At 46.7% G+C, this 18,466-nt stretch overlaps 1 protein-coding gene across 1 annotated transcript in view; it reads right to left on the bottom strand.

Moving 5' to 3' along the window:
• TMEM132D (transmembrane protein 132D) overlaps nt 1–18,466 on the bottom strand; it is a 518,464-nt gene that overhangs the window by 289,554 nt on the left and 210,444 nt on the right. The window contains exon 5 of the mRNA XM_045073706.1: nt 8,799–8,945. Within this exon, the coding sequence (XP_044929641.1) occupies nt 8,799–8,945 (147 nt within the window). The remainder of the gene's footprint in view (nt 1–8,798; nt 8,946–18,466) is intronic.

Genomic DNA, 18,466 nt, shown 5'->3' with positions numbered 1-18,466 from the left:
GCGGGACCTGATTGTCGCTGCCGGTCGGTCGTTACTCCCGCCGCGGCCGCTCGTTTTGTGGCAGGGGGCGGCAAGGGCCGCGAGCACCTGAGCCAGACGCACTCCGGAGGTCCGACAGACAGCAAAGACAGCTTCTGCAAGTAAGGACAAGTGGTGCCAACTCATGGCTGTCGTCCGCTGAGAGCGGGTGCTAAAAATTTAATTCTAAATCCGGCACTCTCCTTGCAAAGGGGAGATAGTAACTATCAAACATATGGACGCAATAAAAGTAAAGCAACACAAGGGTAAATTAAGGCAAAGCTCACCCTTCCCCTTGCTTCTGCATAATGGGATTGGGGGAGGGGCAGTCGGGAAGTGGTGAGTGAGTCCGCGGCGGCAGGTATAATCTCAGAGAGAACTGGGCTCCTGATTTCCCCTTCACTGTAATGTCAAGTGCCGGGATTATGCCACCATCCTCAGTCTGTATGTTTCTCATGGAAGCAGCACAAGGAAAATGCCATTTCCCGGTACAGAAAGTGCAGTGCGGACTTGGGAAGATCCCCGAGCCTCCACGCTCCCCACACACCTCCCTCCGAGCCGTGCACCGAGGCCGGACATCCACAGAGTGGCTATGTCTCACCCCGTCTCTGTCTGTAATACCTCAGTGTTTCCCTCAAAATCAGCACAGGTCCGTGTGTCTCTCTTGTAAGTACCTGAGAGGTAACATCGGACATGGTACTCAACCTTCCCACTCCCCGCTGCCCCGAATGTTCAGGTCAACCTGAGGCTGCCACACATTAAGAACTAGGTCTAGGGGCTCCTGGTGGCTCAGAAGGTTGAGTGTCCGACTCTTGGTTTTGGCACAGGGAATGGTCTCAGCGTCCAGGGATCAGGCCCCGCCTCGGGCTCTGCGTCAACTCTGCCTCTCCCTTTGCCCCTCATCCTGCACTCTCTCTCAAATAAATAACTAAACACACAAACAAATAAATAAATAAATAAATAAAATCTGGATGCACATACATAATCAGATCTAAGCTATTCCTCACAATGGCAGAAAAGATTCCCCCATATGAATGTACTGTTTTTTAAAACATCAGTTCACCTCTTGAAGAATATTTAGTTTAGTTCTGGATATCAGTTATTTTTTAAAAACATAGCAACTATGGGGCACCTGGGTGGCTCAGTGGGTTAAGCCTCTGCCTTCGGCTCAGGTCATGATCTTAGGGTCCTGGGATTGAGCCCCGCATCAGGCTCTCTGCTCAGCAGGGAGCCTGCTTCCTCCTCTCTCTCTGCCTGCCTCTCCATCTACTGGTGATCTCTGTCTGTCAAATAAATAAATAAAATCTTAATTTTTTTTTTAATATAGCAACAAATGTCATTGGACACATCTCTCTGTGTCCGTAATCAAGCTTTAAATGGGCTGGATGTATCTAGAAATGCAATCATAGGGTCCTACGGTCGCACATCTTAAACGTTAGTAGCCAGATATTGACAGATCTCCGAAGTGCAGGAAGCATTTTATAATTCCCCCAACACATTGCTACAAGCGTCCCCTGTTCTTCCTTATTCTCAGAAACGCATTTTATTATGTGCATCTTTTCTTCCTCCCGCAATACGATTAGAAGAAATAATATCCGGCAGTGTTGGAAACAATACCTCGTTCTGTTGTATCCCTAATGCAGAAGTTATTAAAACATACTTGAATGGAAACGCTTCTGACAGGTTCTAAATTCAGACCCAATCCTCGATAAAACCTCCACACGCGACTAACGTAATTCATCTCGCACTCTAGGAATTTTTCATTTAGAGTAGGGCAATAAAATAAAATCCTCCACAATCGGGGAGGACGTGGGGATGCGGGCGCCCTACATTATATGCCATTTTAGCACTCTGAAAACAATTAATAGATGGTTTTCTTAGCAGGGTGCTCTGCATTATTTCACTGTGTTCACACGCGGGATCATGAGATGCTCCCAAGAGTTCAGCAAAGGCTGATCTCGCAGTGCTGGTATCAAAGAAGATGATGCTTGACCTCTTAGTACCTCTCTGGAGACGGGAGATGGCTAGCATAAAAATGAGAAATACCGATCACATTTCCCGACTCTCATGCCCTGTGTTTCTTCTACCCTTTGGAAAGGAATCACCATTCAAATAGTAGTATGTATGCATATCGTAATCCCTAAGTCAATGGTAACAATGTTGCAAGCATTTAAGGCATCAAACAAACCAGAGTTGCACAGGGAACACATATCATTTTGACAACTTCATACCATCTTCTCGGGATTTGTTGTGGTTAAACTTGGGTTCTAGATGTCAGAAGAGCTGAGGAGTCTCACTGCAGACATACCGCCGGAAAATATAGCTAATCAAATTACATTAATAAAAAAACCCTCATGATCTTTATTTTCTATTGCTGGGTCTGTCATCTTGCTACAGCCGACAACAGCAAAGTGCAATCATTAACACTTTACTTTCTTTTTTTAAAAAAGATTTTCTTTATTTATTTGACAGAGAGAGATGGTAAGAGAAAGAACACAAGCAGGGGAAGTGGGAGAAGGAGAAGCAGGTTTCCCACTGAGCAGGGAGCCCAACGCTGAACTCGATCCCAGGACCCTGGGACCATGACCTGAGCTGAAGGCAAAGGCTTAACGACTGAACCACCCAGGTGTCCCAACACTTAGCTTTCTAAAGCAAAATAGAACAGTTCAATCTATAGGCTCTCCATTACAAGTGATTACTGTCTGAAACAAAGAGGCCAGCCAGATCTTTCTGGCTTCAAATCTGGGCAACCCAACAGATGGACACAGCATTCCAAAGTAGTCCTTATCCCACTGCGCAATGACAAGAACAAACATCCAGGACTCTGTTCAATAACTGTCACAGTGCATGACAGCTGACTTTTTTTCTGTTTTCCTATCTTATCTTTCCCTAATTCAAACCAATCCACGTTCACTAGGGGAATTTTCAGAAACAAACACCGAGCAGACGACGGGGAAACGCATGCGCCACACGTGACGTCACACCTGGGGATGAACGGGGTCTCATTCTGATGGATCTGGTCTCAATTTTTCCCGCCCCCTATGGATTTAAAAATCAAAATTGGCACTCTCTTGTAAGCTTGTTTGTACTATTATTAAGATAGAATTCCTATGTTTTCAAAATCACTATTTTAAAGTATACAAGTGAGTGGCTTTCAGCATATTCACAGTGCGGTCCAAGCAGCCCTACTACAAACCGGCACCATACGTTTCTTACTTCCGAAAAAAAACCCCACGCACCAGCAGTCGGGCCAGTCCCCGCTCCCCAGCAAGCATGAACTGCTGAGTCGCAGGTCTGAGGACTAGGCGGCTCGGGACACATCATCTGAATGTGGAGGGAACATGCTCAGAGCTGGTCCATGTTGTGGATGGGTCAACACCTCTTTCTGTGTTATGGCAAGCAATGTCCCCTTGGGGTGGGGCAAGTCACACCATCTAATCTGCTCGCCTTTCGGCTACAGTGGGTGCTGCTGGTGTGAAGGTTTGTGCAACAGTTTTTGCGCAAAACTTTAGCTTTCAGTTGCCCTGGGTGCAGAACTTGGAGTGCTGGACTTTTTGGTGAGTAGGTTAGCTCTGCCTGAGAGTACAGTGAGTGCAGTGCCGGACCTTATAACCAGGTTGGCTCCGCCGGGGTGTATAACTAGTACTGCTGGAGCCCGTGGTAATTAGGTTAGTTCTACCTGAGTAACTAGTACTGTTGGACCCTATGGTAACTAGGTTAGTCCTACCTGGACATATAACTAGTACTGCTGGACCCAGTGGTAATTAGGTTAGCTCCCATGTTCCTGTGATCATTCTGAATTTATACTCTTGTTTGGCTGTTTTTTGGGGGGAGGGGGTCTCTCCTCCTTCCCACTTCTCACGCTCTCTTCTGGAGTTTCTTTCTCCTGAGGGTTTTGCCCAGCTACGCAGATTCGAGTTTCCACAGCCCAGAACCTGATGATCACGGCATTCCAGCTTCTCTCCATCCTCTGACCTTGTGGCTTGTCCTGCTCGCACCTGGATCCATCTTTCCTGACCCGAGTCTGAGAAGACTCATCAGTGTTTAAAACCATCTCTGTTTCATGCAGGCAGCTCTGCCCTGTCTCTGAGTTCATTCTCATGTGGCATTCTCAGACATCTGTGTGTTGGGGGGGGGGGGCTCAAGCAGGGGCCCTGCTGCTCCCAGAGAGGAAGCCTTGTCGGCTCTGCGTGTTCACGCGCACCTGTGCACAGCCTGCCGTCTGCATCAGGACCTGGTCCTGGCTTTCCATGCCTGGGCCTCCACTCAGCCTGGCTCTCCCTCTCTCTCTCTGTCTCTCTTTTTTCCTGTCTCTCTCTTGTGCACTTGGCACTGACCCCTTGACACCCTCCTTCAGCTCAGTCCCATCTACACCTGAACAAACTCTGTCCTAACTTTCTCGCAGGTGCACAACATTTCTGTTGCATTGCTAAGGTGAGTCGACCTACCCCATATTCCCTCTATAGCTCTGGAAACCTCCCCAGGAGCTGGCCGAGTGAAGGAGATCGCCAGGTACCATGTGCTTTTTATCATCCTACTGGAAATCCCACAGCATCTGCCCTTTAAAAGCTGCTGAGAAAGAGGATTTGGGATGCCAGATCCACTTGGTCTGTTCTTCTGTCTTCGGAGCAGAAAAAGGACGTGAGCTGGACACACCAGTGTTTGTCATCAATGATGTTTCCCACTTGCCTTTGACGTCTGGTGCAGCCACTGAGGTGAGTCCTGGCCGATGAGACGCAAGAGGAAATTGGGGGTTGCTGGCATGGTTTCCAGGAAAGTTGCTGGAAGGGAGTTGACCCAACTGAGAAGAGCTTTTTCTATAGGGCAGATGTGATGTCCGGTACCCCAGCAATCATCTTAGTCTGTGTGGACACAAGCCCTGCACCAGTGTGCCAGGCAAGAAAGACAGATGCCTGGGACCCCGAAGGGCTGGGGAGGTAACATACCAGCTCTGGCCTATATCAGGCTGCTTCTGGGGGAGAGAGAAATAAACTTCTATTTCAGTCACTCCTATTTGCATTAAAAATTAAATAATCCAATAATCCTAACAGAGTTACAGATACACTTATTGATGCCAGAATATTTTCACTTTGAATATACAGTCATGACTTGAGTCATGTCTGTCTCTATTTGAAATATCCATTATTTTTATGGCAGTTCATGTTCTTGAAATATATACATTTTAAAGCGAGACTTATTACCTATTATAAACTTAACGTCAGTGTCCTATACAACAAGTAAATGATAATTATGAAAAAAATAATAAATTCTAGCTGTGTACCCTTGCCTGTCTACGATCTGCTGGCAAAGGAGAGGCGTTGTACAGACAAGGTTGAGCACTCCCACCAGAAGTCTTCCTGGAGAACCGACATCCATGGGAAAAAATGTCATTCAAATTTATTCAAACCCGTGTCTGTGTCACCATCTAAAATCATTTATGCGGCAACACTGGCAAACTTGGGAAAACACTTCTCAATGTAGAGAACAGCAAGTACATAAAAAATAAATGGCTTCCGTCACACACTGGTCTCAGTTTACCTTGTGCTGTGCGAGTGAGGTTCTAAAAATGCAAGATGCATTCTGATGGGCAAAGCATTTATTATTCTGGTCTGTTCCATACTACTTCCTGGCAACACTCAGTCAAGAGCCCCCAGAGCTGTGATAACATTCATATGATGATAAGGTTTTCGGCAACCAAACTTCTCCAGAAAGGGAAGGATGTATTTCAACTCAGATGAGAGTGTCTCTCCTTCCTGTTGAATCCATCACTACCACAAGTGTCTCCTTAATCCATAAAATTACACCTGTCACCGTGACTTAACTGCATTAACACGGCTTCGTGATCCATGGTGAATTATTAGCAATATGAAATCCTTGACTCTCGGGCTAATTAAGATTGCTCTTTGCATTCTGATCTGATTCTCACTTACGAATAACTAAAAAAACATTCAAGGAGGGCGGGGAGAATTTATAAAGCAAGACAACTTCAGAAGCAAAGCCTTCTAATGTTAAACTATCCACTCTGTAATACATTTCTGATGATTCTTTGGATAAATAGAAATGGTTCTCCTCCCAGGCCGCTCACGACTGGAGCTTGGTGTGTCTTCACTGAATACCGTGCTGACAGAAGTAAACTGAAAAATGCTGAAGTGAGGAGAAAATTGGATATACTAATGAATATATCATATTCAAAAATGTCGATTCGGCTATATACATTTTATTAAATGGTAATACATGCACAGAGGGAAAAATGCATGGTCCAAACGGTTCACAGGATTATGTGACTTACATTCCGCCTTCTCCCCCAACGTCTTGGCACCTCACCCAGAAGAAAGCACAGTGGCCAGATCCTCTGCTCCAAAAGTACTTCTCTCTGGGGTTTCCCCCCCAACAGGCCTTCAATATACACCCTGTTCTATGCCTTACTTTTTTAAACAGGTGTACTGGAGAGGAGGCAGCCCCCAGCACAGGTAGGGACAGAGATGAAGTGTAATTCTAGAACCGCGGCCGACGAACATTCAGGGAGAGCCTCACATGCAGCCCCCTCGTTCGGCAGAGCCTTCCCAGCTATAGGGGAAGAACTGAATTCCACAAACGTAACCTGCCCCATCCACACGTCAGCATGATGAATCCCACGACAATGTGTGCGTACATGCGTGCACGTGCTTAAACACCTGCACCATACATGCATCGTATGAGGAGTTCTGTGGAGTCGGGCTGCGTGGATACAGTATCTCGTCACGGACACAAACACATGGTGAACAGATACCCATGTAATACACGGTATATCAGGATCCCATTTTACCTACACAGACGCACAGAAGTGTGCATGTCTATGGGTGCACCTGTGCTGACCCTGACCATCGGGACCCACGGCACGAACCAAAGAATGGACATCAGAATCTATGAAGGGACAAGGCATGTTCTCCACAGGGAATGGCGTCATGACATCAGGATTTGGAAGGAATAACGCGCTATTCCACTGGGGGTGCTTGCTTCTGAAAGAAGACACGGGTAGAAATAAAAGAAGAGAAATGGCAAGCCTCACACACTGGTGTGTTTCCACGTGTTCTGCTGACGCTGAGTGTCCCACTTAAAGAAGTGGTCAAGCCCGTTGCTTGACCAAGGAAAAGCAGCTTACACCCTCACGAGGGTGAGGCACCTCGGGAACGTCTCCTTACTTCTCCTCCAGGCCCTAAGACAAACTGAATTAGTTCTTGGCCAGAAATTCAAAAGCAAAAAAGCAAAATAAACAAACAAACAAAAATTCACAAAAGTTTAAAATGGTTCAAACCTGTTCGCATTTCATAGAAAACACCACAACGCCTACTATTAACAATAACCCACAGAGGAAATGCAAGAAAGAGAGCAGAAAACAAAACAGACTGGGTGAGATCCTTCCCCCAAACCCTTCTCCTCTTTTGGTAAAAAATACCTGCTTTCCTACTACCTACTACCTACCTGCCCGTCTACCTATCATGTATCTGTCCACGCATCCATCCATCCTTCCTACCTCATTTTTGCTAACTTTACAACACAAGAAAAACTTTACTGAGATTTTAAACTTCACTTCCCAAATCACACGACTGGCACAGACATATCTGGATGTGCGGACAAGGTTAAGTTCATCACGTCAACTCGTGTGCCATTCTGTGACTCCACAGTGAGCGCAGAACTCAGATCCACATTTCTTCCCGTTCCGCTCATTTCCTCTACAAGCAAATCTTCAGGAAAAACTCACAGAACACCGAGCACGAAAGGAAGGACGCAAGTGAGAGCCCGAGGGTTGACAACCCGGAGCTCGGTGCTCCGGGAACACAGAAGGTGTGAAGGAAGGCGGAAGGGGTCCTGAATCAAACTGTCCCCCAAGTGGCGTCAAATGCTCCCTGATAACGAACCAAAAAACTGTATCATCGCCATCAGCAGAGATCCACTTTCTCGATTCCAGAATAAGTAAATGGAAAATAAACGTGTTTTTCCAAACCCTGAGCTATGAAGTTTAATAACCTAACCTGACACCAGGAATACCGTGTTACGTACCTCGGGTTCATCTGCTTGTTATTTTTCCAATTTTCGGTAATATACAGAGCAAAAAAAAAAAAAAAAAAAAAAAACCAGCCTGAAAGTGGCAAAAATACGCGACCAGACTAGGAATTCTCTGGAGCCACAAAAGAGGTTTCAGGAAAACAGGAATAAACCAGGAACCACTGAGCATCCGAGTCTCTCTGCCCAGCCGTGAGCTGACAGGTTCTAACTGGGTGGGTCTCAGACACAGATTCAGGTTTTAATTTGTCTCTAGAGCGATGCTCAAAGCCTTGTCGTCGCACAGCAGACAGCTCGCGGTCATCAGCCAACACGTGTGCACAAACACAGTCGCATGCGTCTACGTGGCCAACGGGGATCCCACCCCATGTGTGCTCAGAGACACACAGGGCCGATGTCATAATGCTCTCGAGACAGGCCATAGTATCAGAGATGCCCAGACCAATGGGGGTGGGGTGCGGGGCAGTGCAGGACCATCTGTAGATAAACCCCCCCTGCACGGAACCGCCCTCACAGGTGCCCCGCAGCAATGCTGAACCGGGGAGGAGGCCCGCCGTGAGTACAGCTCACCCTTCCCGAGGGACGGAATCCATCCATCCGCCCGCCCGAGAAGCGCGAGTTACAAGCACAAGAGGCATCACATGCAAACCACGGTGAGAAGGGCTTTTAACACACGAGGGGAGACGGAGCTCTCCGTCCCAGCGAATCTGGAGGCGCCGGATGCTGTGGGGACTCACCTGTTTCCCGAGCCAGCGGATTTCTTCCGGCAAACGATGACGGCAGGCGCGTACTTGCCGCTGTGGTCCGTGCCCCGCGTGACCTCCCACACGGAAGGGCTGCTGGCTCTCACCCCCACGACGCTCACGCCCTTCTTCACCTTGGCCCTGTAGGAGACAGCGAGGGCACAGCTCAGACGGCGCTGGGGAACCCCGGGGATCCCGCTGGTTCTGGGAGCGTGGGGAACGCATCTGCACACGGCCACCTGGCAGGTGTCAGCTCGCCTTAAACGGGATTCAATCACGTGTCTGCCACCACCTTGCAATCGCTCTGTCCTAACTGTCCCCCGGTCACTCCCACCTCTAGCAGGGGGGCGACGGATGGTGCGCGGGCAATCTGCGGCCGGAAGAAGTCCAGCTGCATTCATGTGTGGTGTGGCCTCATTGTTTGTTTATCTTTTTTTTAAACAATGACTTTCTTGGAAACGCCCAGACTGTGAAAACTAAACAGGAGAAGGAAATGAATTAAAACCACGTGAATGAAGTTAGCACCGACACTGTGTTCCCGGACCATCCCCTCTGCGCTGGGCACAGACAAATGTCTCACCTGGACTGCCTGTGTGCACAGCGCAGAACGAGGGGCCCCAGGGACACAGGAGCTGAGGTTTGAACAGACCCAGCCGACTCACGCCTGCGCCCCTCCTGCCACACAGCCTGACTGCTCCCCCCTGAGCATCACAGTCACCCACACACCAGGCGCACTTCCCCGGTGTTACAGTGTCAATGCTTTGAAGTATCACACACCCCCATGGGGTCAGCTTCCACTGAGACGGGGAGGGCCTGGGTGTCATGCAGCAGATGACCCTGGTGTCCCCTGGCCCCAAACTGCAGCTCAAACTGTGCCCGGTGCTCCCCTTGGCCTCACACACACCCCATCTGGTGCAGAAGCCGCTGACCCAGGTCCTACCTACATTCCCTGCTGGCCCACACTGGTCAGCCTGGGTCTGGAGATCGAACACCCACTCGGACTTTACACAAAGACAGATTTGCCAAGGCAAGTGTGCTTGTGGGCCACACACCCATTCATGCCCTCCTTCCTCATCGTCCTTGGCAGGGGGAAGGGGACACGCCCAGAGGCTCCTCACCAAGAGAAAGGGGTGTCATCCCCCCCCAACGAGCTGAGGAAGAGGGAATGTCACAGCAGAGCCCTGATTTGTTCTCAGAAGTTTCAAGTGAAAAACAATGGCAAATGTATAATACAAAATGCAAGGCATCGCACACTGTCTGATGTGCAAACTGGCCTCATGTTTGAGAGTCATCTTCGTGACAGGTTGTTTCCTCCTCGTCCCTTGGGTGGCACATGAGGAACTGCAGCAGGAGCGACAGGGGCGAGCAGATGACTGAGGAGAAGACGGTTGGAGGGTTTGGGGAGACAAACCTCAGAGGTCAAACTGCTGTGTCCACATGGACACAGAGTCCCGGACACAGACCCCGACCCTCCCCCTGTGGACCCTCATGCACGCGCAGAGACAAGTAGGGTGGGAAGGGGAGAGAGAGGGACACGCCTGGCCCTAACCCCAGGAACACGATTTCCCACACAAACAACTTCAAGTACATCGTGTGGAAGACCCAGCAGCAGGCCCGAGGCTGCTGGTCCAGAAAGCCTCATGGGCAAGGAGGCCCCAGGCTCTGGGCTTACGGGGAGGGGGTGCCCAAACCTCCAGGGAAACCCTGGGCTTCGAGGCTCAGCTGAGCTTCTTCAGTGGATGACACACGGGAGGCCAGGAGTCACTGCGGAAGAACTCGGGGAATCCCACGTGACTCCCGGAGAGAGGACTCTGGAAGTCTGTGCCTGACTCCCCCAGACATCGCCCCACGCGTCTTTTCCCTTTGCTGAATTTGCTTTATGTCCCTTGCTGTAACAAACCAGTGCCATGATTAGGACCGTGTGCTGTGTCCGGAGTCGTCCTAGCAGGTCACCAAACCTGAGGGCGTCCGGGGAACCCGCCATGCAACCTGATTCGACTGTTCTACGAAGAGAAGAGGAACCATCACGTGTGGCCCTTGGTGCGAAAGCTGGAAGTTTTGGGAAGTGAGCTTCAGTGGAAAACAGTATTTCTGCAGGAGGGAAAAATATTGCATGTTTTGGGTTTTAAATAATCATCGTACAGGCCTACACCTTGAATGTAGCCATTTATAAATTAGGAATTGAATGCACAGGCCAGAAAGCCATCTCATTTTCCGGAAAATACTCCAGTGCAACACACAGGTGAATAAGCTATGATTTCTGCCTTGCGGGAAATCAATTAAAGAGCAGGCAACCAGGATGTGGTGGCTGAAAAAAAGTTCAATTCACTGAGGACAGCTGCTATTATATCGAGATGAATTCTAAGGGCTGGCCCATTTACAGTGCGCTGGAATTTTATTGAATGAAATTTGCTTTAAATAAATAGGTCATCATTCTGGATTTGGTGATCTTTTCATTCTACAAGAGACGCTGGTGCCTAAGACTTCCCCGGTAGGAAATGGGCTCATATCTTTCTTAAACGGTACTCACAAGTAGGGCATGTGGAGCTCAGAGAATGCCTCCTCCATGAATCATTCTCAGGTTCTCAGGAAAGAGCGTGGTTGCTTATGTAACCTATGATGTACCCAGTATTTCTTCCTAATGAGCCGGCGGTGGTAAGGTGAAGCTGAAATGACTAGCCTTGCTTCGAAGGGGACGTTCTTTCTGAAATGTAGTGAGGGATACTAGGAAGTTGCTTTTCATGGACACAGTATGTTTTCCTAAGAGAAGACACATTCCTAGCACACGTTCCAGACATCCTGATCAGAAGGACGGATCCTTGTTCGAGAGAGATCCCCGAATGGCTTGTACCAAGTGTGAACACTCACAGGAAACTGCGTGGTTTTCCCTCGAAGACATCATCGATGGAATACACTGAATGAGGCTTCTCATCGGGTTAGTCATTTTTACACACTAACCTCAGAGATGTAAGTGGAGGAGTTTAGGAACTATTAAGATAATTCATAGGACATGCGCCACTTGGCATCCCTGGGTTTGGACCAAGTGCTAATCCCTCCTTTGCTCCTGACAACTGAGTCTCGTGCATTCATTAATGGAAGTTTTATAACCTACTTCTGGTTCCATCCATACAGGAAACCCTGACAGCTTCACACCCCAGAGATAAACACGGGGCTTGATCTCCAAAGACACTCTGCTGCATAGTCATACTTGAAAATGTCTCTGCTAGTGACAGGGAAAAGAGTCATCATTTCCCCCATGGTGGGCACATTGCACTGGGGATGGACACAAGTAAAACCTGCCTGGGGTACGGGCACCCTGTGTTTCTCCCATCCAAGTACTAACCAGGCCTGAGCCTGCTTAGCTTCCGAGATCAGACGAGATCGGGCGCGTCCAGGGTGGTATGGCCGTAGACACACACTGTGTTTCTAAGACTTAGCAGAGCTATGGTATACAGACACAAACACACAACCACACACACACACATGCACGCACACACACTCACACACACACATATATGTATATATGTACACACACACACATACAGTTGACCGTCCAGTAACACGGGTTTGAACTACATACATCCACTGATGCATGAGGTTTTTCCAATAAATACAGCAAGGGCCATAAAAGCATCTCCTCTTCCTTATGGGTTTCTGAGTAACATTTTATTTCTCTAGCTTCCCTTTTGCAATGATACAGTATAAAATACGTAAGACATACGAAACACATGCTGATCAACGGCATATGTTATCGGTGAGGCTCCTAGTCAACAGCAGGCTGCCTGCAGTTACGTTCTGAGGACTCAGAGCTCGACTCCGATTTCCAACTGCATGGCCAGTTGATAACTCTTCACTCCTGTGTTGTGCGAGAGTCAACTGTATACCATACACACATATATGCACACATACACATGCATGCACACGCACATGCAAATGTGTATGCCTGTGTGTCCCAAGCACAGCATCGGGTAGCAGAATCGAAACAGTTAGGAGCCCAGGTGCTGACCACCGTGCACACGTCATTCTGCTCCCCCCGCACTGAGTGTCCCCTGTTCGGGGAGGACAGAAGATGAGGCATGCTTACAAGTGTTGTCAGTCTGGTGGCCAGCATCCTTCCCTGTTAACGGATGGAAACTGGATTTCCCCATTGGTTCAAAGTCCAGCAAAAACCCCTCTTGGTCCATGCAAAGATTTTTATCAAAAATGTTCCTCATGCATTTACTCCTTTGCTCTCATTGGTCGTGGGAAAGACGAATGCATGATGTGTACCCTCATGCACAACAGGCTCCCTGCCACCGCTCGCAGTCACATGCTGCGTGTAACTGCTGCTTGACCGGGAACAGTTTACAGCCGCAGCCCTGCCCCACCAAGTCTGCACACCCCATGACCCAGAACATTCCATTTACTCTCAGAGCCACTTGGCCTCTCTCCCCACGCTCAGGCCCTGCCTCGCCCAACAACATCCATGTAATTCTTCACAATGCAGTCAGGAGTTCTTCCCGGCTCCTGTGATGCCGGGCCCCTCCTCCTACCACTGGAAGGTACGGGGCTAAGTCTCTGTGCTGTGGCACGGGGACGATCCTAGTAACCGCAGCAGCACTACGGAAAAGCTGATCCTACATAAAATCCACATCCAGAACAAGGGGGAGGAACAGGACGGCAGAGAAGTAGGAGACTTAAATCTCTTCTGGTTCTAGGAATTCAGCTTGATAGTTATCCAGCCATCCCGAGCACCTCCGAATGCAGCAGGAGATCGAAGTGAAGAAGAGCAGCAGCTCGAGGCACGGAAAAGCGACCACTTTCTGGAGGCGGGACGGCGGAGCCGGAGCCCGAAGCGACGGGAAGACCGTGCGGGAGGCCCGGCTCCGGCCAGCGGCGGAGCCCAGAATCCGATGCAGAAGTCGGCTCCCCCGACGGACGCGCTCCAGGGGCTGAGCGGGGCGGGCGGGCCTCACGGGGACAGCGCGGTGTCGGGTCCCGCGGGGCCACAGACACACCGGGGGTCCGAGTGGCGGAGCTGCAGGTCCGGAGCGGGGAAGCCGACTGCGGACACGGAGCTGCCCGCTCGGTCACCTTCACCCGCGGCCCACGGCAGCGGCGGGCGCCGCTCTCCCCGCAGGGACCCCGCAAGCGCACCGGGACGCGCACCGTCCTTCTCCGCGGCAGGATCCGCCGGCTGTGGAGACTCCACAGGCCGCGGCGGAGACAGAGACGCGGGCACAGGCCGGGGGAGCTCCAGCAGCCGCAGACCAGGGAGCCGGGAGCGACCGCCGGCTCTTCTCCGAGGGCGCATGAGCAGCGGGACCCCGAGCTCTCCGCTCCTCCGGGCCGGAGACTGGGCGCCGCCATCTTCCTTCCCGACCTCCCCTGCGCTACGGAGAGCGCTCGGGGCACAAAAGCTCCAGCGCGAAGGCGAGCGGATGACTTAGCCCCGCCCCTGGCAAGGCCGGCCCAGTTCCAACGCGGGCAGAGACCCTGGCGATCTCGGCCACAGGCCCCTCCCCCAGAAGATCGGCAGGAACATCCGGCCGAGACCAAGCTCGCCGATCAAGGAGAACAGCCGAGCTCCAAAGATCGGGAAACCAATGCATGGAATTCATGGCTTTTCCCCCATGATCCTTTAGTCTTGCAAAGTTAAATTTCTTTAATATTACTTTTTTCTTATTCTATTTTTTAAATTTTCCTTCTTTCCTATTTTAACCTTTTTAAACTATTTTATCTTATCAATACTTTTTAAAAATATATTTTTAAATTTGCCTTGTTATACTCACCTTCTATCCTGTCATTGTATTAACCTTGTTTTTTGTATACATATAAGGTTTTCTTTCTTTAAAATTTTGGGATACAGTTTCTTCTAATGGATCAAAATATACCCTAAATCTAGCATATGGCTTTGTTCTAGTCTCCAGCCTGATCACATTCTTTCATCTTTTTTTTTCTTTTTTCAACCGAACTCTCATCTTATCAATTCCTTTTTTAGAATCTTTTAAAATTTTCATTGTTATATTCATATTCTATTCCTTCATCATGTTTACTCTTATTTGTCTCTGTGTGTGTGTGTATTTTTTTTTCTCTCTTTAAAATTCTGGGAGGTAGTTTCTTCTAACACACCAAAATACACCCAAAATAAAGTGTGTGGCTCTGTACTATTCACCAGTGTGTGTGTGTGTGTGTGTGTGTGTGTGTACATTTATATATGCATAATATGAATATATATATATATATTTTTTTTTTCTCCTCCATTTCTTCTCCCCCCAGTTTTGGGTCTCTTCAATTTGGTTACTGTACATTTTTCTGGGGTTATTGCTGTCCTTTTAGTATTTTGTTCCCACATTCATCTATTTTTCTGGATAAAATAACAAGATGGAAAAACTCACCTGTAAAAAAAGAACAAGAGGCAGTACCAACGTCTTGGGACCTAATCAATATGGACATTAGTAAGATGTCAGAACTCGAGTTCAGAATGATGATTATCAAGGTGCTAGCTGGGCTCAAAAAAATCATGGAAGATACTAGAGAATCCCTGTTTGGAGAATAAAAATCTAACCAATTTGAAATGATAAACCGGTATTAATGAGATGCAATTAAAAAATGGAGGCTCTTACTGCTAGGATAAATGAGGCAGAAGAGAAAATTAGTGACACAGAAGAGCAAATGGTGGAAAGTAAGTAAGCTTAGAAAAATAAAGTTAAACAACTACTACAACCACAAGGGGAGAATTCTAGAAATAAGTGATATAAAAAGATGAAACAATATTAGAATAATTGGGATCCCAGAAGAAGAAGAAAGAGAGAGGAGAAGAGAAAGTATACTGGAGTAACTCATAACAGAGAATTTCCCTAATTTGGTGAAGGGAACAAGCATCAAAATCCAGGAGGTACAGAGAATCCGCTCAAAATCAATAAAAATTGGTCAACATCCCATCATCTAATAGTAAAACATACAAGTATCAGTGATAAAGAGAAAATCCCAAGGCAGCTTGGGACAAGAAGTCTGTAACATACAACGGTTGGCAGCAGACCTAACCAGAGATCTGGCAGACCAGATAGGTCTGGAGTGATATATTCAGACCACTAAAAGAGAAAAATATGCAGCCAAGAATACTATATCCAGCTAGGCTGTCATTGAAAATAGAAGGAGAGATAAAAAGCTTCCAGGACAAACAAAAACTAAAAGCATTTCCAAACACCAAACCAAACCCTATAGGAAATATTGAAAGAGGTCCTCCAAGCAAAGCGAGAGCTTGAAAGTAACAGACCAGAAAGGAATAGAGACAATATGCAGTATTGTCACCTTACAGTCACCTTACAGGCAATATAATGGTACTAAATTCATATCTTTCAATAGTGACCCTGAATGTAAATGGTCTAAATGCCCCCAATCAAAGTATCAGAATGGATTAAAAAAAACAAGATCCATCAATAAGCTGTCTGCAAGAGACTCACTTTAGACCCAAAGACACCTCAAGATTTAAAGTGAGGAGGTGGAAAACAATTTACCATGCTAATGGACATCAAAAGAAAGCTGGGGTGCAATCCTTATATCAGATCAATTAGATTTTAAGCCAAAGACTATATAATAAGAGATGAGGAAGGACACTATATCATACTTAAAGGGTCTGTCCAACAAGATAAATAACAATTTTAAATACCTATGTCCCTAACATAGGAGCATACTTTGTATTAATTGTACAAACTAATTAATAACAAATTCAGAGAAACACATCAACAATAATGCAATAATAGTAGGGGACTTTAACACCCCCTCACCAAAATGGACAGATCATCCAAGCAAAAGATCAACAAGGAAATAAAGGCTTTAAAGGACACATCTGGTCCAGATGGACATCACAGATATATTCAGAACATTCCATTCCAAAGCAACAAAATACACATTCTTCTCTAGTGCACACGGAAATTCTCCAGAATAGATCCCATCCTGGGGGACAAATCAGGTCTCAACCAGTACCAAAAGATTGGGGTCCTTCCCTGCATATTTTCAGACCACAATGCTTTGAAACTTGACCCAAATACGTGGAGGTTAAAGAGCATCCTTCTAAAGAATGAATGGTTCTTCCAGGAAATTAAAGAAGAATTTTAAAAATTCATGGAAACAAAAGAAAATGAAAACACAAATGTTCAAAAGCCTTTCTCAAGAAACAAGAAAGGTCTCAAGTACACAACTGAACCCTACACCTAAAGGAGCCAGAGAAAGGACAGCAAAGAAAGCCTAAACCCAGCAGGAGAAGAGAACTAATAAAGATCAGAGCAGAAATCAATGAAACAGAAACCAAAAGAACAGTAGAATAAATCAAAGAAACTAGGAGCTGATTCTTTGGAAGAATTAATAAGATTGATTAACCTCTGGCTATACTTATCAAAGAGAAAAGAAGAAGAATGCAAATTAGTAAAATCATGAATGAAAGAGGAGAGATCACAACAAACAGCAAAGAAATAAAAACAATAATAAGAAAATTATAAGAACATATGAGCAACTATACACCAGCAAATTTTACAGTCTGTAAGAAATGGATGCATTTATAGAGACCATAAACTACCAAAACTGAACCAGGAAGAAATAGAAAACCTGAACAGACCGATAACCAGTAAGTAGATTGAAGCAGTCATCAAAAATCTCCCAACAAACAAGAGCCCAGGGTCAGATGGCTTCCCAGGGAAATTCTACCAAACATTTAAAGAAGAATTAATACCGATTCTCTTGAAATTGTTCCAAAAAATAGAAAAGGAAGGAAAACTTCCAAAGTCATTATATGAGGCCAGCATTACCTTGATCCCAAAACCAGACAAAGACTCCATCAAAAAAGAGAATTACAGACCAATATCCCTGATGGAAACAGATACAACTATTCTCGCAAAATACTAGCCAATAGAATCTAACAGTACATTAAAAGATTATTCACCACAACCAAGTGGGATTTATTCCTGGGCTGCAAGGTTGGTTCAACATCTGCACATCAATCAATGGGATACAATACATTAATAAAAGAAAGAAAAAGAATCATATGATACTCTTGATAGATGCTGAAAAAGCATTTGACAAAGTACAGCATCCTTTTTTTTTTTTTTTACAGCATCCTTTCTTGATCAAAACTCTTCAAAGTGTAGGCATAGAGGGTACATACCTCAATACCATCAAAGCCATCTATGAAAACCCTACAGCGAATATTATTCTCAGTGGGGAAAAACTGAGAGCTTTCCCCTAAGGTCAGGAACATGGCAGGGCTGTCCACTATCACCACTGCTATTCAAGTAGTAGAAGTCCTAGCCTCAGCAATCAGACAACAAAAAGAAATAAAAGGATTGAAATTGGCAAAGAAGTCAAAATATCACTCTCTGCAGATGACATGATACCCAAAGATTCCATTCCAAAAGTGCTAGAACTCAGACATGAATTCAGTAAAGTGTCAGGATATGAAATCAATGCACCAAAATTAGTTGCATTTCTATATACGAACAACAAGACAGAAGAAAGAGAAATTAAGGGGTCAATCCCATTTACAATTGCTCCCAAAACCATAAGATACCTAGGAGTGAACCTAACCAAAGAGGCAAAGAATCTGTACTCAGAAAACTATAAAGTACTCATGAAAGACATTGCGGAAGACAAAAAGAAATGGGAAAATGTTCCATGCTCATGGGTTG

Source organism: Mustela putorius, unplaced genomic scaffold (genome assembly GCF_011764305.1).
Source record: "Mustela putorius furo isolate JIRA1106 unplaced genomic scaffold, ASM1176430v1.1 tig00537248_pilon_pilon_pilon, whole genome shotgun sequence".
In the NCBI taxonomy this organism is placed as follows: Eukaryota; Metazoa; Chordata; class Mammalia; order Carnivora; family Mustelidae; genus Mustela; species Mustela putorius.
This window is presented reverse-complemented; position numbering and strand designations above follow the sequence as displayed.